Source organism: Malaclemys terrapin, chromosome 9, assembly GCF_027887155.1.
Source record: "Malaclemys terrapin pileata isolate rMalTer1 chromosome 9, rMalTer1.hap1, whole genome shotgun sequence".
Classification (NCBI taxonomy): Eukaryota; Metazoa; Chordata; order Testudines; family Emydidae; genus Malaclemys; species Malaclemys terrapin.
Window position 1 is genome coordinate 79,032,704 of NC_071513.1, and position 24,739 is coordinate 79,057,442.

The 24,739-nt window shown below is 43.8% G+C and overlaps 1 protein-coding gene across 1 annotated transcript in view; it reads right to left on the reverse strand.

The window, feature by feature from the left end:
• Positions 1-24,694, reverse strand: part of ERICH6 (glutamate rich 6) — a 34,797-nt gene extending 10,103 nt beyond the window's left edge. The window contains exons 1-13 of the mRNA XM_054039130.1: positions 24,604-24,694; positions 22,199-22,253; positions 21,249-21,334; positions 20,201-20,261; positions 19,259-19,365; positions 13,510-13,585; positions 11,013-11,128; positions 8,045-8,107; positions 6,807-6,865; positions 6,589-6,705; positions 5,583-5,684; positions 5,346-5,503; positions 2,961-3,028 (exon numbers count right to left, since the gene is read on the reverse strand). Coding sequence (XP_053895105.1) covers positions 2,961-3,028; positions 5,346-5,503; positions 5,583-5,684; positions 6,589-6,705; positions 6,807-6,865; positions 8,045-8,107; positions 11,013-11,128; positions 13,510-13,585; positions 19,259-19,365; positions 20,201-20,261; positions 21,249-21,334; positions 22,199-22,253; positions 24,604-24,694 — 1,159 coding nt within the window. The remainder of the gene's footprint in view (positions 1-2,960; positions 3,029-5,345; positions 5,504-5,582; positions 5,685-6,588; positions 6,706-6,806; positions 6,866-8,044; positions 8,108-11,012; positions 11,129-13,509; positions 13,586-19,258; positions 19,366-20,200; positions 20,262-21,248; positions 21,335-22,198; positions 22,254-24,603) is intronic.
• Between the last annotated feature and the right edge of the window lie 45 nt (positions 24,695-24,739).

The window sequence follows — 24,739 nt, forward strand, 5'->3', positions numbered from 1 at the left end:
CCCTTCTCTCAGAGCTGTCCTCATCCTTATTTACCACTCCCACAATTTCTGTGTCTTCTGCAAGCTTTCTTCCAGATCATTGATAAAAATGTTATAGTGTAGGGCCCAGAACTGATCCCTGCGGGATCACACTAGAAACACACTCACTCAATGAAAATTTGCCATTTATAATTACATTTTGAGACCTAACAATTAGCCAGTCTTTAATCTATTCAATGTGTGCTGTGTTAATTTCATATCATTCTAGTTTTAATCAAAATATCATGCAATACCTAGTCAAACGTCTTACAGAAGTCTATTACAGCAATGCTATTCCCTTTATCACCCAAATTATAATCTCATCAAAAACATATATCAAGATAGTTTGACAGGATCTATTTTCCATAAATGCATGTTGATTTGCATTTACTACATTACCCACCCTCTTTTAATGATCAGCGTCTCCCATTATCTTGCCTGGGATCAATATTGACAGACCTATAATTCCCAGGTCATCCGGTTTACCCTTTTCAAAAATGGCACATTAGCTTTCTTCCAGTCTTCTGGAACTTCCCCAGTGCTCCAACACTTATTGAAAAGCAATATTAATGATCTTGTGAGCTCTCAACATGCATCCAGGAATTTTAAAAGAGCTAGCTATGGGGACCTAACTTTAGTAGCTTCTGTTTATCATGCTCCAGAAATACAAGTGGAATGGAAAGAGTGTTATCACCAGATGTGATTAAATCAACCTTTTTTTCCTCAAGTCCAGAACAGAAATATTTATTGAATACTTCTGCCTTTTCTGCATTATTGTTGATAATTCTTCCATTTCCATCTAGTAATGGACCAATACCATTGTCAGGATTCTTTTTGTTCCTAACATTTTAAAAACTCCTTCTTATTGTCCTTAACTCTACTCTTCTGGCCACAGATTTCTCCTTGTGTCTGTTTGCTTCCCTTATCAAATTTCTACCATTCCTAACTTCTGATTTTATTTAATTCCTATCTACTTCCCTTTCTTTGTTACATATAATTTTTTTAGCTGTCTTTACTTCCCCTCTAAACCAAGTCAATTGAGGCCTCCTTCCTCAATTTTGATATTTTGGGCACCTACTAACGTGTTCTTAAATGATTCCCAATTATCATTTAAGGGGAGAGACAGATTGTCTTCTTGCCCAGCAAGTCCTTTCCAAACTGAGATGATGGACCAGAGGAATGGAGAGTAGGACTGGGTAGGAAAGGAGAATGGGATTGGGACAAGGAATCAGTGGTGGGGAAGAGAAGACAGGGGCAGAGGGCATAAGGGTCTGTGCGCACTAGTGCACAGTCACTTTCAGAGCCCAGAATGAAAATCAGGATTCTTTAATCTCACCATTCCTCTGTCAACAAATTTCTGTGAAACCCACTTTTAATGGCTATATCTTGCACCCTCTGTGCTGGTTTGCATAGAGGATGACAAATTTCTAATGCTATCAGTTACTCAGCTCAAGTGACAGAGGTCTGTGCAGTGAATCCAAAGGTTCCAACCCTGCTGATGACTCATATGGGTGACAATATGATGCCACATGAAGGAATGTTTTTCAGTTTGCTTTTTTCAAATCCTAGGACATTATACACACAACCTATATTAAAAGAAAATTATTAAGATTGCAAAGTCAAGCACTACAAAGTTAAGAAGTGCCAGAGTTAAGGTTACTTTGCTCCCTTAATTTCCCCCCCTGGTGTATATGTATTATGATACAGTCTTTAATTACATGATCACATTCTTCTCCCCCCCCGCCCCCCACCACACACACAGGACCCCTGTCTCATTCAGTGCACAGGTTAGATCTGCTTTGAGGCTAAATCAGGGCTATGCAGTGAAGGAGACTGTTTTTTGTAGGACCCCTACTTCTCCCCTCCACCTCCACCCCCCAAAATTGGAAGCTGTCTAGTGAATGAGGCTGGGGATTGCAGGAAGAGGAAGGATGGTCTCATGATTAAGGTAGTTGAATGTGGTCCTGGATAATTGGATTCTATCCCTGCCTCTGCCACAGCGTTCCTAGGTGATGCTGGGCAAGTCACTTAAATCAAACTTTTCACAGTTGATCACTAATTGTGTGTTCTTCCTTTCAGCCTGAGACCACAGGGCTCAATTTACAGAAGTGCTGAGCACTCACAACTGCAACTGAAGTCAATGGGAGCTGTGCTTGAATACATAAAGTGCTACATAATAAGTACACTGAAAAACCAGGTCCTAAGCATCTCAAATTGGGTGCCCAAATAAGTATATACTTTTTACCTTAATCTCGGTGCCTCAGTTCTTCAGCCATAAAATGGGGATAATAGCAACCCTCATGTCACTGGAGTTTTTTGAAGATAAGTTAATATTTGTGAAGCACTTAGACACTACAGTGATGAGCCCATGAGAAAATTAATAATTCTCACTTCAGGAGAGACTCTGAATAATGTGCAGCAAATAAGGCTCAGGACCACACATTGAACAATGAGGATAAAACAAAATGTGCAAATAGCATCTCATGAACTGAGCCCCACCCATCCTGTGCACTGAATGAAGCATGGTCCTGTGAAAAACTGTAATTACAGACTGTCATAATGCATATGTACAAAGAGGCCAACTGAAGATTGCACAGGCAACCTTAATTCTGGCATTTCCTAACTTTTCAGGGCTTGACTTTGCAACCTTCATGTTCTATTAAGGTAGCTTGTGTGTGTGTAAAATTGCATATTAAAGCAAACAGTTCAGGCATAAGCCTTTGAAGTCTGAATGAGAGACGCCACCCTGTGTAAATGTGTAATACAACTGGGCCTGTTTCTTTTTTCACGTTAGGAGCCATCTTAACATAAAAGGCAGGGCACACTTGATAATAAATTAGAGAGCAGGCATTGAAATCCACATCCAGTGAGAGAGCCCGTTCCAACTCTGGCACAAATTTTCCGTTGAAGTTCATTGTAACAATACAAAAAATCCAACTCACATTCAACGAAGCTGGCCTGCTCTGCTGCCATGAATGCAAACTGTTTTGCTATTTGTCTTTCCTGTTGCCTATAAAGCAAAAACATACAGGACATAAATTCCAAACGTCTTGCTTTGAAAGGTACAAGTGCAATTCAAATGTCTTTGCAGCAGTAATGCAAGTGAGCTGCTATTTGGGCCTGATTCTCCTCTTACTTCTGCAACTGCAAGTAACTCCATTGGCTACAGTAAAATGATGCCACTATGAAATCTGTGCACAAAAGGAGAATTGGGCCCTTTTATAGATTACTGTATGATGTAAAATTTGACTGTTACTTGATTGTTTGACCAACTCTGCATACATTACAGTTTTTAGCTCATTAGTAAATATGCATCTTGTACAGAAGAGATTTGACATCTTGCAAGATTCTTTAATTGATATTTTGTAACTGATATTCAGAACATAAGGGGAAGTACAGAATATGGTGTTATGGTGGCAGAGCTGGAAATTTCCTCTCCTGCTTCTGAGGATATTCAGTGTGGTGATAAAATGATAACAAAAATTCTGCCAGTAATGCTGATGAGCTGGAAAACAAAGGAAGAATTCCTAAGCTCAGAACTGCTGGGGTCCGATAAAAGATTGAGTCAGAAGATCTGGTTTTATTTTGCGCTGAATGTCTGTGAAGTCTCATGAGCCCTAAATTAACAGACTATGTGACAGATTTTTATTTCACGGTGAAGACTTCTACACTGCCATGCGTTATCTTGACAAGCTGACCCAGCCTTTAAATAATGTGCAACATCTTTTTAAACAGCTAGGGCAGTGGGCATACTGGATTTCAAGATGGAATGACTGGAATTTATCCACACTACACAGATTTCTTAATACAGAAAATAATGGCCTCTCTCTTGCAGTTTTGTATCCAGCACAGCTTCAGGTATGTTATGCTGGCTAAACATACTTCTAAAGTCTGCTCAAGAATCTGTCCTAATAACCAATGCTGGGCAAGCCATGGCAAGAATAGATTAGGAAGAAACAAAACCGATAATTGGGGGCTGTTATTTAATGCTATTCTGTGATGTTATTCTCTTTATCCAAGTTTAAAATTAAGCCAAATACATTATAAATTTGGTACATAGTGCAATATACTTACATTATAGGAGTACATAAATTATAGGAGTACATGGAACTCCTACTGTAACTCAGCGTTTAGGGATAGAAATGTTCTTAATATTTCCCCTGGCACTTTATTTTTGTTCTTTAAGTTTATGGAGTAGGCCCAGATATTTGCACTGGCTTTTGGCTTCCTTTTAAGGGCCGAGAAACTGGACATGCACAGTAAGATATGCAGTAAAATGGATGACCGGTCCATACTGCAGTGGGGATATCACTATCCAGCTAATCTCTTTTTATTACTCATCAGTTGTGCAGAGGGTTAGAATTCATTTATCTGGTTATTATCTTTCTGCTTGGACAAGAAAAAGGCTCTACCAATGCCTTCTCTAAAAATTAAATTTGTAACGGTGAGTACTGGCATTAGCCTATTTCTACCACTCTCTGCAGCTCCATCCTATTTTGCTTTTCTCTTTCTTTAAGGAAGGAGAGAAGTCACCATTTCATTTGATTGATGGTACAGGATAGTGTTGCTACTGTAGGTAGAGATGGAGTTTGGAGAGAACAGACAAACCTTTTACTGTTTTCTCATTATCTTGCTGTCTTGCATACCTGAAAGGTTTGGCCTTTTTTCTGTATTGCTACTGCTAGAAGTATCACTTGATGCTAAAACAATCTAATAAATCCTTCTAAACAGACCTCTCGAAGTAGTAATAATGTGGAATTGCAGGACAGTTGCCATTGATCTTCACTGCCACCTTGACACCAAGGACTGACCTGATATATATACATTACATAAACACACACACACCAAATATAACTTTTAAGAAGTGCTGAGCACTCACAACCCAAATACATGTCAATTTTGCGAGTATTCAGCACCTGACAAGTGGGTTCGAAGTATCTCAGTTTGGTTACCCCAAAACCAAAGGCATCCAAAATCAGTATCTCTCTGAAAAATGTGGCTTAAGCATTTGGGGCAAGACTTAGGCCTAAAACACTGTCAGTTTGCGATTATGAGTCTGGCTTCATTTACTTTCTGGAGATTACTAAAGCCAAAGATGTCACTAATATAAGTTAGAAGACAGTGCAAGTGGGGCATATACTAACACATGCTGAGCAGGCCCTCTCTGGACTTTTCCTGACATATATTCCTCCTGTTTGGCGCAGATTCTCTTTTTACTCCCATTTGCTATATTTTGAATTTCTCCGCATTGTCTCCCCCAGGTTAGAATGTTGTTCCCGAAAAAAAACTAACTGCACAGTTCGCTATATTTTACCAGCAAATGGTACCTTTGATATTCTTTCTCCCTTGCTTGCTGCCTGTCCACTTCACTGCCGTGGGCTGCATGAGGGTCAACGGAGATTGACTTATTTCTAGCGTTCTCATAATTCTTTTTTTCAGTAGTGATGTACTCATAGAGATCCTGATTTTGCTCACAACAGAAAAACTGAAAAGTAAAGCAGTGGTGTTACTCCAGTAGGGGGTGATTCATGGAGAAGCTCTGTTAACTCTTTCCAATCGCTTACTGATTCATAATCTTCAGAGGTTGGGTCAAGATCTTCATAGGAAGGAAATAATTTCAGCAAGCTGCCACAGTACTCACATGTTGCAGTAGATTCCTCTTCTATCTACAATGGAGGCGTGGGAGAGGAAAACAAGGATTTGCATGCTGATGTGATGTTTCTATAATTCTCCTATTCTAGGAAAAGGAGGCACCTTCAAAAACGCCATGTTTTAAAGTCCTTTACTTCAGTCTATGCATGCACAACCAAGCTTCTGAGCTGATTAGCATGACAGTTTGAAGACTATGGCTCCCTTTTACTTTCTAAGGAGATTGCCAAGCACTGTAAGTTAGCCAATTTATTTCATTAGGGATCCTGCAAAGTTGGTGATCGAGGAGCCTGGGCAGTGTTGCAAATTTTTTGTTGCCTGGGTTCCTGGCAAAAACTATTTTCAGAGACCGTTTTTCCTCCTTCCCCTGTGGCTTGCTTGCTTATTTATTTATTTATTTTACAAGGTGTTTCTGAGTCCCAGCGCCCTGGATCAAAGTCAGATAAATGATCAGGTGTGTTTAAAGAGCAGCTCTGGTCAGTGGAACACTGTCTGCTTCCAGCTCCCAGCCCTTACAGAATGATATTTAGATTGCTTGGCCATTGTCTTATTTTTGAAGCAGTGTTGTCTCTATTAGATAAACATATACCACTTTGGGTACCCAGAACTATGTACTGTGCATGCATCATTATGCATAAACCAAAATAAGATTGTATATCTCAGTTTTAGTGAAAGAACTAGATTTTGCCCTAGAAACATATCCTCAGCATAAAATAGTGTGGGATGCTTGCACAGTCTAATGTATTTTGGTACGTGGATTAGACATTTCAGTGCCCTAGTGAATGACCACCTCACTGCTAATGAAACCCTTGCAAGTTGAGTTTGACAGATGGCAGCATCTTACACAGACTTCATTTTTCCCTCCTGCGGCTCTTGGGGGTTAATACAAACACACTACCATGTAGCAGAAAGAAACATCACCTGTATCTCCAGGCCTTCTCTTGATGATTCTGGCCTATATGCTAGAATAGTTGGTGGCCCAATATGGGACAGTGTGCGCAGAGATTCCTCAAACAGCCTTATGAAGTCTTCATTAAACTTAAATTTGAAAACAGCAAATTCAATGTAGAGTCAGCTCTTTTTCAGAGGGAAAATTGTTAAGAATAAAATGTATAATTGTAGGGACCGGAGAACCATACCTCCATGTCGCACAAAATGCCTAAACTGCTGAGGTCTTGTGACAGCACTGCATGTATATCTGAATAGCAGCAATGAAAATTAATTAGGGAAGGCGTTGTGTTCTAGGAGAGCATTTCTTCCTAGCATCTTGAGAGGAATTCCCTCCCTGGCTTTTCAACACCCCTTCTCTCCCCTCCCCTTCCTTAACACATGCCACCTAGTTGGAACATCTTTGGAGCTTATCAACACACTGCTCCTAAACCATTGGTAGGGTTGCTGTCCATCAGTGTGGAGCCCTTCCCTGCTTTGGTCGGGGAAAGGACATATAGGCCTTTATCCCATACAGTACTTAAGCATGTGCAGTAAAGCATGGGCTTAATTTTAAACAAGGAATAGTCCCATTGAAGTTAACAGGACTGCTCACTGCTTAAATCTAAGCACTTAAGTAAAGTGTTGGATCAGGGCTATAGTGTCTAAAGCAGTTCCCACCTCTGCTGTCTTGAGAAGCAAGAGACTGGAAGCTAGAGGGGGAAACTCCTATTAAATCTTCTAATCCATCCCCTGCCAGTGCAAGACTGTTTCCTATATTTTGGGCTTGTCTACACTGGTACTTGACAGCGCTGCAACTTTCTCGCTCAGGGATGTGAAAAAACACACCCCTGAGCGCAGCAAGTTTTAGCGCTGTAACGTGTCAGCATAGACAGTGCACCAGCACTGGACAGCAGGGCTCCCAGCGCTGGTAGCTACTCTCCTTGTAGAGGTGTTTTTGTTGTTTTTAGAGCAGTGGGAGAGCTCTCTCCCAGTGCTGTGCCACGGCAGCGATTTAACGTTGCCTGTGTAGACAAGCCCTTAGTCTACACATAAATATCCAAAATTAAGGGGTTTCCACCACTCCTCTCAGACAGCTATTCCCAATCCAGTAAAAATGGTTGGCAGGAAGCTTTTCCTGACATCCAGTCACAACGAATCCCATTACTCAGTTATATTTCCTTGTGCCACCCCTTATAATTCACCTTCTACCTTACTATTTATATCCTTCACAATCTTGCAACAAGTCATATTCCCTCAGTTATGGCTCAGAGAAGCCACACTTCTAGTTCTTTTAATCTGGTCAGTCCTTCTAATCCCAAACCATTTTTGCTGCTCTTTTCTGAGTTCCCTGCCCTTTGTCACTATCCAATAGGTATTAGTGTGTCCAGAATTGAATGCAGCCCTCCAAGAGGGAAAGCAGAAGCAGCTCCTCTGGGTATCAGTTTACCATTTCCAGCAGCAGTAGCGACGTGAATGCTGTCTTTCTTGAGCTCTTCAGTCTTTCTCTGAACTAGAATTAAAATACACAGTCAACATAGGCAGTGGCTAAGCTTTGACAATGTGTTTGATCTCGTCAAAGAAAAGAGCTGCAGGGAATGCTGAGCTGGAGGAGAGGAAACACAAGAGAGGAAGACCAAACTACATTGCTACACTGTGGACGGGCCTCTCTTTAATATAGTGGCGTGGTGCCATGAGACTACAGGCCCCAGGCATTCGATGCTCCATCTTGTCTCCAGTATTTCCTCTTGCAGTGTGCTTGTATTGGATTTTCCAAATAAGTATCCATTAAAGTCTAATTGAGCAGCCCTTTTGTACAGGATATCCCAATCCACAGTGGTTGTCCAGTAAAAGGTATTAGCTCAGCCACCTTGTCTTTCTCACATCCTGGGACCAACACAGCAACAATAACACTGCAGATAGCATTTGGATGATGCAGTGTAGTTGTAGCCGTGTCGGTCCCAGGATATTAGAGACACGCCTTTTATTTAGAGACAAGCCTTTGAGCCAGTTTCCTTCAGGAAACAACCAACTTTTTCTACAAACTCTGCAACATTAACCACCTGCCTCAGAACACCATCCTTGCCACCATGGATGTCACTTCCCTATACACCAACATCCCTCACAATGACGGCAGAGCTGCCTGCCTCAAATATTTACAAGACAATGGACAACCCTCAGATATCCACCCCAAACACATTGCCAAACTCGTCCATTTCATCCTCCCCCATAATATTTTTATATTCAACAACAAACACTTTGTCCAAACCATGAGAACAGCCATTGGTACTAGGATGGCTCCCCAATGTGCCAACCTCCTCATTGGCCACCTTAAAGAAGAATTTCTGGACAAATGCACCACAAAACCAATAATATTCCTGAGACACATTGATATTTTCATCCTCTGGCCAGATGGCTTGAACTCTCTCATAGATTTCCACCACAACTTCAACAACCACCACCTATCCATTAAACTCTCTCTAGAACACTCCCACACCAGCATCAGCTTCCTGGACACCACAATCAGCTTCAACAATGGAATCCGACAGATGTCTCTATACAAGAAACCCACACATCATCCCACCTACCTTCACAGATCCAATAATTATCCCAAACAAGAAATCTATCTTCAGCCAGACACTCAGATACCACAGAATATGCTCCGAGGAGAAAGTCTGGGATATACACCTTAACACACTCAAAACCTCCTTCACCAAACAAGGACACTCCACCAGAGAAGTAGATTCGATCATGGAACGGGCCACCCAAATACCTCAAGAGAACCTGCTTCACTACAGAAATCCCCTCCAACTGCACACCCCTAGTTATTGCCTACACCTCAGACTGGAACCTATATGGGATATCATCAAATAACTACAACCAATATTTGATGGGGACCCCAACCTGAAAGAAATCTTTTCTGAACCATTATTTCTGGCCTTCAAACAATGCCCCCACCTCTCCAAACTTATTGTCAGACCAGGACACACCAACTCAAAGCAGCACCAGACCCTGCCAGATCAACAGATGCAAAACCTGCAGACATATCTCCACTGCTATGATCAACATTCCCCACAACACACATTTCAAGATCCATGGATCCTGCACATGCCTGTCACAACATATGGTGTATCTCATCTGGTGCACTAAATGTCCCAATAACTACGTGAGTAAAACCAGACAATCACTATGCTCTCGAATGAATTGAAATAGGAAAATGATAAAAACATCCTATCACACTTTTCACACAGTGATCGCTCTATATATGACCTATCAGTCCTCATCCACTTTCAAAAGATGAGCCTGGGAGCTTAAATTCATTACTTCAGACACTAAAAATCATGGACTAAACAGAGATCTGTAATCCACTAACCCCCTCTTTTTGTCCTGTGACTGCAGAGGTGTTAATGGGCCACTCTCCCTTGAATGGTCCCTTACAATATGTGTATCAGAGTAGCAGCCGTGTTAGTCTGTATCCGCAAAAAGAACAGGAGTACTTGTGGCACCTTAGAGACTAACAAATTTATTAGAGCATAAGCTTTCGTGGACTACAGCCCACTTCTTCGGATGCATCCGAAGAAGTGGGCTGTAGTCCACGAAAGCTTATGCTCTAATAAATTTGTTAGTCTCTAAGGTGCCACAAGTACTCCTGTTCTTTTTACAATATGTGCTAACTATTTATGCTAAACAGTCTTGTCCACCTTGCATTTAGCTGTGATGCTCTGAGTATCTTTCCCAGATCTGAAGAAGAGCTTGTCTCTCTCACCAACAGGAGTTGGTCCAATAAAAGATATTATCCCAGTCATGCACCTCTCTAACATTTGGGCCAATTTGGATGACTCAGTTGAGCAGCAGAAGCAAAGAGGCATATATTTTCAACTCTATTTAGAGGCTTTGAAAGTAATTTTCCATAGGGATATGGTACACAACTAGGTCTTTTATCTGCTGAGCATTCCCCCACAGACCGCTGGGTTTTCTTCTTAGTAGCTGAACATTCTGTCACATGTTTAATAATAGTTGTATTTAGAAGAAGTGCTATCTAGTGGCTATAGGGTGACCAGACAGCAAGTGTGAAAAATCAGGATGGGGGTGGGGGGTAAAAGGAGTCTATATAAGAAAAAGACCCCAAAATCGGGACTCTCCCTATACAATCGGGACATCTGGTCACCCTAAGTGGTTATAGCAAGGAGCTCTCCTAGGTTCTGTTCCCAACTCTGACATTGACTTGCGGTAGAACCTTGGGGAAAGTCACTTGACTTCTGTGTCAAGTTTACCCTTGTGTAAAATAAGGAATTACACAAACCCTTGGTTACTAGGCACCTTAGAAGAAAAATGCTATAAATGTGCAATTACTACTACACAAGTTGGCTCTTATACAGTAAGCAACAGATACTTGAACTAGCAAAGCCATTTCTTACTGGTTTTTCTGTACATATGTTCATAAATCCAGCTTGTTTCCGTCTGCATTGACACTGAAATTCCTAAAGGTTTCTCTTGAGTTGAGTAATCAACATTATAAGATGTTTTTCTTTCCCTACATGTAAAACACAAATTGCAAATTAATCATGTATGGTAGATGCAAAGAAGTTGCTTTTGAAAATCTATTCAAGCAGGAGGTTTTTCCAACTTGAGTGTTTAATACACTATTAGAATTTAGAGTAACACATGTATGTAGGACTAAAGGCCTAGAAACTTATTTTTGCTATCTGTAAGATTTATAGACTTACGCTCAATCAAGTCAGTCTCTGAAGGTCTCCAATGGACTAGACAACGAAAATGTCCTTAAACAAGGGCCTTTGAGATTAAACTATGAAAATCTCAGATTGGTTTCTCTCTCAAAGCATTAAGAAGCAAGTAAATGAACACTAGGTTTGTTTTATACTTTAAAACAAAAATTCTTGTCTTCCATGGTAAGAACTGAGATGAAAGATGTCAAGTCTGGGAAACCAGGATTAATCAAACCAGCATTTAAAATTCCTGTGCTCAACCATCAAGGTTGACTGTTCTAATATTTGACTTTTCTCTTCTTGTGTCTGATCACAAAGACCCTGTTAAGTATCTATGGCTTTTTGATTTATAAATCAAATCCAAGGGCCCAAGACTCATGAGCAAACTTAAAAAACAACAAAATAATAGATGCAGGCATGGTGAAGGAAAAAATGTTCAGTAGGTGAAACGTTATCAACTTTAAGTATAGTCTATTTTAAACAGCACTGAGTTAAAATTTGCAAATCCACTTGCGTATCTCCTTAATTTCCAACACCTTTCATATGCAGAAGATTACAATCCACCTCAGCTATATCATCCAATTTATAGTTAAAGCATAACATGAAATCTAAAATTAGGGCTGATCTACACTAGAAAATTAGATCGACCCAGCAACGTTGCTCGGGTGTGAAAAATCCATCCTCCCATCCCCTGAGTGACATAGGTAAGCTGTCCTAAGTCCCCATGTAGGCCATGCTAGGTTGATAGAACAATTCTTCCATTCACCTAGTTACCGCCTCTCAGGGAAATGGATTTACTACAGGGATGGGAGAACTTCTCCTTTTTGCTGCAGTAAGTGTCTACACCAGTGATTCTCAGCCTATTTACCATTGTGGGCTGCATATGCAGCTCTCTATGCGGTATATGGGCTGCATCCACACAATATATATACTACCTGTATGGCCCTGAGGATGTCACATGGGCCCCAGCTGTGTACTGATTGGGCTGCAAGAGGCCCACGAGCCATGAGTTGAGAACCACTGGTCCACACTGAAGTGCCATAGCGGCACAGCTGCACCACTGTAGCATTTTAAGTGTAGATGTTCCTTACAGACTGAAAGCATCATAGAGCTCTTCCCTTTTCCACTACACAGTGCAGCTGTCCTACTACCTTGGAGAGGTGACTTCAACAGTTGAGTTGAAAGCTTTAGCTTGCTCAAAGCTATGAGCAAGTAATGTATATGAAATATGTTGGTGGTCCTAGTACAGATCCTAGCGAACAGGCATCGCAAAAACAACCACCAGCAGGGCCGGCTCCAAGCACCAGCCCACCAAGCTTGTCCCTGGGGCGGCACCTGGAGGGGGGCAGCGCGGTGCTCTGGCCCCGGCCGCCGGGGAGAGTGGAGCCGCAGTGGGCTCGCTGCCCTCCCCGCGGCGTTCTGGCCACCGGGGAGAGCGGAGCCCCGGCCGGGCTCGCCGCCCTCCTCCCGGCGCTCTGGCCACCGGGGAGAGCGGAGCCCCGGCCGGGCTCGCCGCCCTCCCCCCGGCGCTCTGGCCGCCGGGGAGAGCGGAGCCCCGGCCGGGCTCTCCGCCATCCCCCCGGCGCTCTGGCCGCCGGGGAGAGCGGAGCCCCGCCCGGGCTCTCCGCCATCCTCCTGGGGCTCTGGCTGCCAGCGGAGCCGCGGCGGGCTCACCGCCCTCCCCCCAGCACTCTGGCCGGTCGGGGAAGCGACCCCCGGCCGGGCTTGGCGCCCAACCCTGCCGCGCTGGGGGGTGGGGGTGGGGGGGGGGCGGCAAAAAAGCCAGAGCCGGCCCTGATCACCAGACAGACATAGCACAAATAATCGGCACCCCTGTTGGTTATTTAAGTAGAAGCCAAAACAGGATGGACATAGAGAATGAACTACCCTTTCACTCACAGATACTTTCCCTCCAAATCCAGGTTGAAGTTTATTCAAAGAGTAGCCCATGCTACCATTGCCCATTCTGTACCAGCTTTGTAGAGAAATAGAAGACAGCAGTCTCTGTGGCTGTCAAACACCTTTGACAAGGCCTATATCTTAAAAGCAAGCTTGAACTATATTCAGGAAAAACAATGAAAGCAATGGAGATTTGTAAATAGCTTTCCTCACTGGTTCTAAGTTTCCCAGCTTATGATCCTATTTGACAAGTCATATTAAGTTTTGTGGTAATTTTGCATGTGCTTACCTGCTTAATTTGTGTAATGAGGGAGAGCAAGTTTCTCTTCTAATTCCACCTAAGATTGTAGGAAGGCCTTTTGTACCTGTTGAACACAACAAACTAGTCTATGCATGCAATACAAACAATACTAAATGATTAAACACACAGACGCTTCACTGCAGCTGCTGGTCTAGGTTCATGAGAGAGAACTGTATGTGTCAAAATCCAAACTAAAACACGTGCTACTTTTTAAATGGTAGTTCCATAGCAAGGTGCTTCTTAAGAGCAGAAATTTTCTACTTCGTTCAAAAAGATGACGTGTTCAGGACTAACTCCTGAATCTCTTTTGAGGGATTATTATTGCTGCATGCAGTCTAACCAGGGCCGGCGCTACCATTTTTGCCGCCCCAAGCCCCCCCCCAAAACCACTCAAACTGCCGAAGCAAAAAAAAAAAAAAAAAATGCCGCCCCTTAGCATGCGCCGCCCCAGGCACGTGCTTCCTCTGCTGGTGCCTGGAGCCAGCCCTCAGTCTAACTAACTAACCTACAGTAACACTATCCTCACTAGACTTCCCAGGCAATTGACCTGGAGGTTTCAATCCCAGCAGAATTCAGCTGCTCAGGTGCTCCTTTTGTCTAGCACTAAGAGTCACTTATGCCCACCCTTCTCGAAGTGCCCTGCCTGCCAATATGCTATGTTTCTGTTTATAAAGTCCATCCAAATCTAGGACGTAAATACTTCAATGATCAGCTTTTGCCCTAAGTCCCTCCTTGGGTGTGTTGGGCCTGCTCTCATCCCATGTTCTTTGTGGTTGATCATAGAGCACAAGTTTCTCAGTGAAAGACTTGGTTGAGGAACTAACTCTTGGAAGAGGTGGACAAAATTTCTTCCTTAGCTGCCTTAGGACACATTGTAAGACACATTCATTGTGGTTGGCTAGTTCTTGATAGTTTGCCCCCTGCTTGTTTACTGGATTTACTAACCCTTCCCCTCTTGCTCTCTTTTGTAATAATTGAGCCTACAACTTTGTGAGCTTACCTGTGGAAAAGTAACTGAAAGGTCATTAAATATTATAATAACCTATAACACCCTATTTGTGGGGAAATGTACAAAAGGAAGACAGACTAAATTAAACCAAACAAGAAGGCCTATTGATAAAACTGAAGGACTATGTTAAGATCATGCTTAGTAAACAAGGGGAATGTGGAATTGGAAATTAGGCCTAATTGCTGGACAAAATAATGAGGGGAGGAGCTATTTCAGCCAATCATCCCTTTTGGGGGCCCTTAAAAACAGCCTTTGGGAGGGCAGGGAAAGACTAATACAGCCACTGCTATGGGACTTTCCATCGTGACACCCAGATGTTGGCACATAGTGGGAACACGTGACCATCACCGCTGCACCAGCAAGGACCCTTGCCTGCTACATGAGAGATCCTGCTCTGTCTTCCCCTCCCTTGTGTCTCTCTTTCCATCCCCCACTCTTGTCGCTTTTCACTTGAGCCTAAAAAATACTGTGCTGCACAGCACTAGCACAATGAGATGAGACAGCCCATCCAGTTCTGCTCAGCCTGAGAAGGACCTGACCAAACCAGATGTCCCTGACCGGGGATGCAAGCCAGGGTCCAGAGCAACAGGTGCGTGATGTGCCAGCCCAAAGCACCTATTTATGACTGACTAGCCCTGTTTCCTGAGAACATCAACAAAAGCTGTATTTCTCCATTTTTACTATCTTATCTCTCTTCTCTCCCTTCTGGGTCCATCTATTTTGTCAAAAGCAGGAAAGAGACCATCATTCCTGACTCAGGGTTAAACAGAACTAGTCACTTTCTTCCTCATCAAGGAGGACTGTTTGATGGAATAAGACTCACTGTGGTGTCCCACTGTGATCACCTAATCTGATCTCCTATCGGGCTGTATCCAGATGGCTTTTAGTTTAGGCCTGGTCGACACTAGAAACTTTTTCCAGTATAGTAATGTCACTTAGGGATTTGCGGTTTTTTATTACATTTTTATATCAGTAAAAGCCCTAGTCTGGACATGATTTATATTAGGGAAAAATATGTTTTTGCTGGCATAGCTTGTTTTCTTTGGGGAACTATGATAAGCTATAGCAGTAAAAAAGCTCTTTTGCTAGTATAAGCTGTGCCTACACTAGAAAGTGTTTTTGTTCTAAGTGGGGAGTAGATACTTTGCAGGGGACCTTATAAACGACATAAAATAGTGTTACTATTAAACTGACTAGCCTAGTTGGACCTGAAGTCACTGTGGAAGAGAGGAACACTGTTCTTTTTAAGGTTGCAATTGTATTAGATTTTCCAACTATCTAATGAGACACCACCTTTCAGAAGGCAGATAACGAGACAGGCAGGACACTTCTCTCTGGAACCAGATTGTGAAGGGTGGGAAATCCAGTAGTTACACTGTGCATATGTAATATGTGTCTGGCTTTCATTCTCTGAGCAATGCTTATTCTTAATCCTTTCTATGCTAGGAAAAAATGATGCACTTTGATACTGCCAGTTTTGGGTCATACTGTGCTTTTTCAAGATGATGTGCTAGCTTTCAGTATGATTCTAAGGAAAGGAAGAAGTGAGAGCACTAGAATAAGGACAGTGGACTTCAAAAAAGCAGACTTTAACAAATTCAGAGAACTGATAGGTTAAGGTCCCATGGGAAGAAAATCTACGGGAAAAGAGTTCAGGAGAGCTGGCAGTTTCTCAAGGTGGCAATATTAAAGGCATAACTGCACACTATCCTGATTCTAAGGAAAGATAGGAAGGACAGTAAGAGTCAAATATGGCTGCAGGAGTTTTTTAATGATCTGAAAATAAAAAAGCAATCCTAAAAAAGGGGAAACCTGGGCAAATTGCTAAGGAGTACAAAAGGATAGAAAAGCACGTAGGGACAAATCAGAGAGGCTAAGGCACAAAATGAGTTACATTTAGCAGGGAAATAAAAGGCAATAAGAAGTTGTTCTTTAAGTACATTAGGAGCAAAAGAAAGACAAAGGAAAGTGTCGGTCCTCTACTTAGTGGAGAAAGAAAGCTAATAACTGATGACATGAAGAAAGCAGAGGTGTTTAATGCCTATTTTGCTTCAGTCTTCACTAAAAAGGTTAATGGGGACCAGCTACTCAACACAATTAATATTAACAACAAAGGGGAAGGAATTCAAAGCAGGGAAAGAACAGATTAAAGAATATTTAGATAAATTAGGGATAGTCAAGTTGGCAAGGCCCGATGAAATTCATCTTAGGGTATTTAATGAAGTAATCTCTGAACCGTTAGCAATTATCTTTGAGAACTCCTGGAGGATGGGTGATGTCCCGAAGACTAGAAAAGTGCAAACATAGTACCTAGCTTTGAAAAGAGGAACAAAGATGACCCCATGAATTATAGACCGGTCAGTCTAAATTTGATACTTGGAAAGATACTGAAACAAATTATTAAACAATGAATTTGTAAGCACCTGGAGGATAATAGGGTTAGCAGGAATAGCCAACATGGATTTGTCAAGAACAAATCATGCCAAAGCAACCTAATTTCCTTTTCTGAGAGGGTTACTGGTACAGTGGATAGGAGGGAAGCAGTAGATATGATCTATCTTGATTTTTAGTAAGGCTTTTTGGATCAGGCCCGCTGAAAGGGGTGGGGGGGGACAAAGGGTGGCCTGGCCGCTGCCAGCGGCAGCACAGTGGGGCTAAGGCAAGCTTCCTGCCCACCCTCACTCTGCACCGCTCCCGGAAGCAGTTGGCACATCCCTGCAGCCCCTGGAGGGAAGGTGGTCTCCGTGCACTGTCCCCAGCACCGACGCTGCAGCTCCCATTGGCCGGGAACTGCGGCCAACAGGAGCTGTGGGGGCGGTGCCTGTGGGCAGCAGTGCACAGAGACCCTTGAGCCCCCCACCTAGGAGCCACTGCTAAAGGGCCGTGCCTGTTGCTTTTGGGAGCCGATCCCCTGCCCCCCTGGTGTACCCCAACCCCCTGCCCCAACCTAGACTCCATACCCTGCACCCCTTCCTGCACCCAAACTCCCTCCCAGAGCCTGCATGGTCTCAGTGAAGGGGCGGGGCAGGGGATGGGGCAAGGGTCTTTGGGTTTGCGCAATTAGACAGTTGGCAACCCTACCAGGCGGGCGTGCCAAAGCCCTGGCCATGCTGGAAGAGTGCGCCCAGCAGCAAAGCCGGAAACTCGCTGGGCACCAGCCAGCGTAGGTGCAGCACCGCCCAAGTGTTAGGCAGTCTGCGTCTGCGCAGGCGTGGCTTGTGCATGCGTGAGGACCCATTGATTGTTCTGTCCTGGGGCCAGAATTGCTGTCAGTGGGCCTGCTTTTGTCATAGTTCCACACCACATTCTCATAAGAAAATTAGGGATATGTAGCCTAGATGAAATTACTAAAAGGTAGGTGCACAACTAGTTGAAACACTGTACTCAAAGAGTAGTTATCAATGTTTCACTTTCCAACTGGGTGGGCACAAGTCAGTCCTGGGTCCAGTACTAGTCAATACTGTATTTTCATTAGTGACTTGGATAATGGAGTGGGGAGTATGCTTATAAAATCTGTAGATGAAATCAAACTAGGAGGGGTTGCAAGCACTCTGGAGGACAGGATTAGAATTCAAAATTACTGTGACAAATCAGAGAATTGGTCTGAAATCAACAAGATGAAATTCAATAAAGACAAGTGTTAAGTACTATACGTAGGAGGAAAAAAATCAAATGCACAGCTATAGAATGGGGAATAACTGGATAGAGGATAGTACTTCTGAAAAGGATCTGGGGTTATAGTGGATAATACTGAATATGAGTCTTCACTGTGATGCAGCTGCAAAAAAGGCTAATATCATTCTGGGGTGTATTAACAAGAGTATGTAAGATATGGGAGGCAAGTGTCCCACTCTACTTGGCACTCAGGAGGCCTCAGCTGGAGCACCGTGTTCAATTCAAGGGCACCACACTTTAGGAAAGATGTGGAGAAATTGGAGTTCAGAGGAGAGCAACAAAAATGATAAAAGGTTTAGAAAACCTGACTTACGTAGAAAGGTTAAAAAATGGGGTATGTTTAGTCTTGAGAAAAGAAGACTGACAGGAGACCTAATAATAGTCTTCAAATATGTTAAGGGTTGCAATAAAGAGGATTATGATCAATTGTTCTCCATGTCCACTGAAGGTAGGAGAAGTAGTAATGGTCTTAATCTGTAGCAAGGGAGATTTAGGTTAGATATCAGGAAAAACTTTACCCTGATAGTTGGAGTTATCTTCTGGAATAGGCTTCCGGGGAAGTTGTGGAATGCCCATCATTGGAGGTTTTTAAAAATAGTTTGGACAAACACCTGTCAGGCATGGGCAGTGGGCATAAGCCTCCCCTAAGCTTCCTCTAAACCAAGCCCTGCTCATGCTCTGCCCTCTCCCCCAAGCCAGCAGGAGCTCAGCTGCACCACCAGCTGGAGGCCAGCAGGCTGGCACTAGGGGCAGCCTGGCGGCCCCGGGCAGTTCAGCCAGGGCTCCTCTGGCCACGGGGGGAGAAGAAGCACTTAGGGCTCCGGTGGACTGGGTGGGGCAAGCGCTCAGGGCTCCTGTGGACATGGGGTAGGGGTGGAGCCTTGGGAAGAAGGGGCAGGGCTGTGTGGCTAGCCTCCCCGAAGGGAGGGCTCACGCGCCACTAATGCTGTCAGGATGGTCTAAGTTTACTTCGTCTTGTGTCAGTGCAGGGGGCTGGACTCATTAATTTCTTGAGGTCCCTTCCAGTCCTACCTTTATTTGGTTCTATAATACCTGTGTTGGGAGCTGGTTGCTTTGTGGTGCTCTTCTGGAGGCTGGTCTCGGTTCTGGGTTCTGTGGTCCCATCAGATTTTCCTGCTGAACTCTTGTCTTGAGGCGATCTAAGCAGGTGAAAGGCAATATGATCAGACTTTAGGGGAAGGGCTTTTTACCCATAGTGCCTTACTAATACCCATGGCTTGCCATCTCCTAAGGAATTTAGATTCCCTGTTGCCAAAGACAAAATGCTACACTTAGCTGGCTGTTTATTGGCTTATATGAAATAAATGGGTACTCTTAATGTAGTTCCTACTGGATATGTACCCATATTATAACAGCACCATGACTATCCTCATTAATCAACAAGAACAGAACACACAGTAATAGGCTTATACTGTAGCAGGGAAAACTTCAGTTAAATATTAGAAAAATATTTCTTGTATAAGGGCCTAATTCTGCCCTGTGATACATGTACAGAACTTTCACTAAAGGCAAGGAGAGTTGCACATAAGTTATCAGGGACAGAATTTCAGTTTCACCAGGGAATATGTGAGTAAGGAAAGCTATGTAATCATCATCACTGGGAATATTAAGATATAGGTACCCCTCTTGATGAGTAACCAATTTTGCTGTGAAATTAGGGTGAGAGAAATCTACATGACAATGGATCATGGTTCTTTCCAACCAAATGATCATAATATAACTAAGGGCCAACATCTGGAGAAGAGTGAGAGCAAAGAAGACAGTTAATTGTACTGATTGTATTGACTACCTATCTGGTTGTACAATCCCCATATCAGGAATGGTTACAGCATGCCACAGCTCAGACAATAATACAAACAAATTAACTTTTATGTTGAAGTAATAATTCAGCTACAGCCTACTCTAACTCCCATTGAAATCAATGCAAATAATTCCACTAAGTTCAAATGGGAATTGAAGTGAGTCCTTCCTTACCGGCTTAAAGTGTCTAATGATGTGGAAATTTCTCTTCTAATTCCTCCTAGTACTTTGGAACCTGTAACATACAAAAATCACTAGTATTTATACTAGATTGTATCTGTAAACTAGTAATAAGCATAATTCTGACCTGCCCTAGAAGACTAAAGAATTGTATGTTGACACAAATGTAAATTAAAAACAAAACTTATTTTTTACTGAATTAAATACAACCAACAGAGCAAATGCCCTGTCTTAAATGAGAATGAGAGTAAACTCCTTTTCCTGGCTTCAGATAAGGGTGACCACCTTCCCTTCCCCACCTGACCAGTGATTTTATGGTCCAGATTATTGAGGCAAAAGTGCTCAAATTTGGGTGTCTATAGCCAGGGCCATCCATAGTGGGGTGTGGGGCCCAGGACAACCCCCACCCCTCTGGCCCAGGCCCCGCCCCCACTCCACACCTTCCCCCAAGCTCCCGCCTCTTCTCTTCCCTGCTCCACCCCTTCCCCCAATCCTCTGCCCCGCCTCTTTCTGCCTTCTGTCCCCTCCCCTGAGCGACACAGGGAGCTGGTGGGGGGGGCTGGGGCTGGGTTGCTCACTGCTGGCGGTGCCAGGCCTCCCGCTAGTTCCCCAGGACCCCACATCCCGAAGCATGGGGCCCCCTAAAGCGCAGGGCCTGGGGCGGTTGCTCCAGTCTGTCCTATGGACGGGATGGCTCTGTCTATATCTAGGCACCTAAATCTGTAGATAGGTACCTAAATGAAGTTAATAGAGAATGTGTGTGCTCAGCACCTCTGGAAAATCAGGCTACATATTTAGGAGCATAAATATAGATTTAGGTGTCAAAGTTTAGGCATCTAAAATTGAAAATACTGCTCTGACCCTATACCCCATTTTTCAGTGCATCTCTCCTTCTTGCCCCAAGGTATTTACTTCCTTTTCCTACATGCTCCTGATCACTGCCTCCTCCCTTTTTGTGGTCACTGATTTTTCCTTTCCCCTGTACGCCCAATGCACTACAACCCCAGTCTCTAGCAAGGATGGAATTACATCATAGTTGTACCTGGGCCTGGAGCTGGCTGTTCTGTGACCCCATCCTGGAGGCTGCTCTCTGATTCCACCTCTGAGGAACTCCTGTCTTCAGATGAGCTAAGCAAGTTGAAAAGACAGTATGTTCAGCTTACAGGGGAAAGACACATCTCTGCATAGCATTATTGTCTCACTAATGACCAGTGTTTATAATAGATGGCCTTATCTCAGTCTAAAGGAATTCAATTTCCCTCTCCTTGCACAAAGAAAATGCCACATTAGGAAGAACATTACTGTACTCTGTCTAGTTCCTAGTAGACATATTCATACATGTTGTCAAGTATCAGGGGGTAGCCGTGTTAGTCTGTATCTACAAAAACAACCAGACTCTTTGATATTCATACAGTCCCTCCTCCTCCACTGGCACCTCTGCTGATCCTCTCAGCAGAGGTTCAAGGACTGAATAAGCATGAAGACTGAAATAAGGCTAACGTAGGAAAAATGGATACAGCTATGTTTATTCAATCTGGGAGTGGGGAACTGGAGGGAGGAGGACAGTAACTAAAGATAAGGAGATAATCAATGAGGACAGAACAAGTCATAATAGATGTCAAGTGCTATGCTAAGAAAGTTATACAGGCCATTTGGTAGGTGCGACATAGGTTACAAAATCATTTTGGCTACATTAGATGCTAGACATCTTCCTATCAAGAATGGTTTTGGGGAAAAACCTCAATATTGCCATGATGCAAGGAATGATGGACTAGATGACCCACTGGAGTACCACATAAATACCCAATATTTCTAAGGTGATATAAGTAAGGATGGGTGGGAGATGAGGGAAGACAGTGAAAGCAAAGAAGATTCCCAAGTAGAATATTGGGTTGAATATTGTATTGCTAGCTCTAAGATCACGTATGGCAACTGCATAACACTGCTCAGCCCAGAATAAAGCAAATCAAAGTTATATTTCCATTTGCTTACCTGCTTCGTCCCTCGTAGGATGAAGATGAAGTTTCTTTTCTATTTTCCTTGGCATCTGTTGAATACAAATATATACAGACTAGTTGGACTGCAAGATATGCATCCGAACATGCAAGCGTAACCCCCCTAGTATGTGAGCTGGACTAGAGGAAAGGTAAATAATTTTAAGGTAAGGTATTAAGGCTGTATATACAGCGTCTCCCATTCTTTTTATTGTCCCCACAGCAGTAAATGGAAAGGCTACTCCATGTAAAGGACTCGGAGGGATAAAGTTTTGCCAAGAAGCCAGGTTCTTATAACTCTTTGGCTTCAGCTATCAACAGCGTGGCCCCAACATGTGCTTTCTCCCAATTCACTCTCCAGTCACCATGCTATACTCTAGAGGTGCTCAGAACATTTCATCACAAGTGAAATTTCCAACCAGCTCCCCCTCTAGATGATGTCATAAGTGATAAAACAAATAAGGAAATGGCTAGAGCACCAGTGGCAGAAATCTTGTGCCAAGTCTGAATAGAAATTATTTTGCCATTGCTGTGCAAAAAGCAAAACATTTATTTTTCTCCACCCTGGCATCAACAGTATCACACAGCAGGACTGATCAGGATAGATGATAATATTGTTAATCTCAGCTGCCACCACTCAGTTACAGAGTTAGGGTTTTCTTCTCCGTGAAGGAATTTCAAATTACTTTGCAGGTAACAGCTTGGGTCTGGACTGAGAGGTCTGCTTCTGTGGCGACGGAGTGGTGTCTTGAGGGGACAAATGCTGAGTGCTTTCTTCTTGAGTTTCAGATGATGAGGGTTTGCTTTGGGTAACAACCTGTACACGTTCTTCTTGGCTGGGCAGAAGGCCTGTGGCAAGCACTGGGCTTGTTGGTTGAGACTGTCATTTTCCTACAAGGAGAGGAGTACAGAGTGCCAGGAGTCCTTAAGGAGGCTTTTGCTAACCATTGACTTGTATCTCATTTTTCTGTTTTGGGAGATAATTGAAAAGGAGGTGGCAGGGCAACCCCGGTACTTTCTACAGTTCTCATATTTCATTATCTTAGTCTATCACACTTTAGACCCTGTTACAGGCTGGACTGGGCCCTTTTAAGAGGACACTGCTCCAGCCCACCTATGCCTCATTAACAGTCTCTTGATTGGGTATGACAGAGGGGAACTGGTCTCTGTAAAGAGCCAGAGGAGCGAGGACTCTCTGATAGAGGCTGTAATGAGTTGAAGGCTTCTGCAGGATACTGTTGACCAAGGGGAAGTGTTTGGACCAGAAAGCCAGAGCAAGCTATAGAGAACCTGCAGGGACAGACCCTCAAACTAGAGGAGTTGCTTCAGCTAGGCTGGGCTGGGAGTGGCCTGCTAAAGTAGGGAAGATGCTGAGACACCAGATAAGTTTCTAAGCAGGAAGGCCTGGAAGTAAGGCTCCTGCAGGGAAGATCCTGAGAAACCAGAGGAGTTTTGAGACTATACTCAGGGAGGAGGGCTGTGTCCAGGATAAGATTTTTTTGTGTTTATTTTTATGCCAATAAAACTAGTCCCTAAGCTAGTTACTGAACAGAGAAAAGTCTTTCTGTAAGTTATTGAGATAACCAAACAGGGAAGCAGAGACAGGGTGTGACAGTCACCCCTGACCACAAGGGGGTGCTCAGGAGGCAGCTGATGCTGTAACAGGCCCAAATCTACAACTATCTGCACTTGTTTCTGTGGCTTTCCTAGCAATGGATAAAGACTGAATATCCACGATGCTCTCTTAAATTCTCAAAGTCATTGAAACTTGTGACCATGAGGTTTTGCTGGCACCACAGCAGTTGCTAGTAGGGATCTTTGGGGAAAGTCCTAAGGGGTAGTTTTACAAAACCGCTCTTCCAGCCACAGGACTCTCTGTGAACCAGGGTACTCTGAGTTTTTTTTGTAAATATCACTGTCTCTATGACTACTGGAAGTGTTAATGAGGAGATATTGCTGCAGTGGGCTGATGGCACCCACGGCTACATTTCCGCCTAGCTGATGCAGCTGAAAGAATGAGCCGGGCTCTTTATGAGACTAAGGTGTAAACAAAGGGAAGCTGTCTCAGTCGTACAAGTGAGATGATGTTGGTAAAGGGGAGATGCAGCTAGAAAATGGGAAAAGCTAATCTCCCCTCTGCCGGTCCAACAAGGGAATCCACACTGCGTCAGGAGGGTTTGTCAAGCGCAGAGGTTACTGGATCTAGAGTAGCTCAAGGAGCAGCTGTAACTAAACGCCTTTAAAAATCTGCTTCTGCTGGGAAACCCTGTTGGCTTGTGACCCGTGCCCCAGAGCCCAGCGCCCTAATTCCGCGACGGCCACCTCCAGACACAACCCGCCGGCAGTCCCAGTGAGAAGTGTCACGCTGGGCCACATCATCCCCGTGACCCGGGGGCCACGTACCCTTCCCTGTTCCCCGCGAGGCTGGCTGCTCGCCGGGCTCGGGCTCGGCGGACCCATCGCGCTCCCGCCCCGCACTGCCGGCTCCCTCCATAGTGTGCTGCTACCTGCGGGGCTGCGGCCCCTTTAACACGCGGGG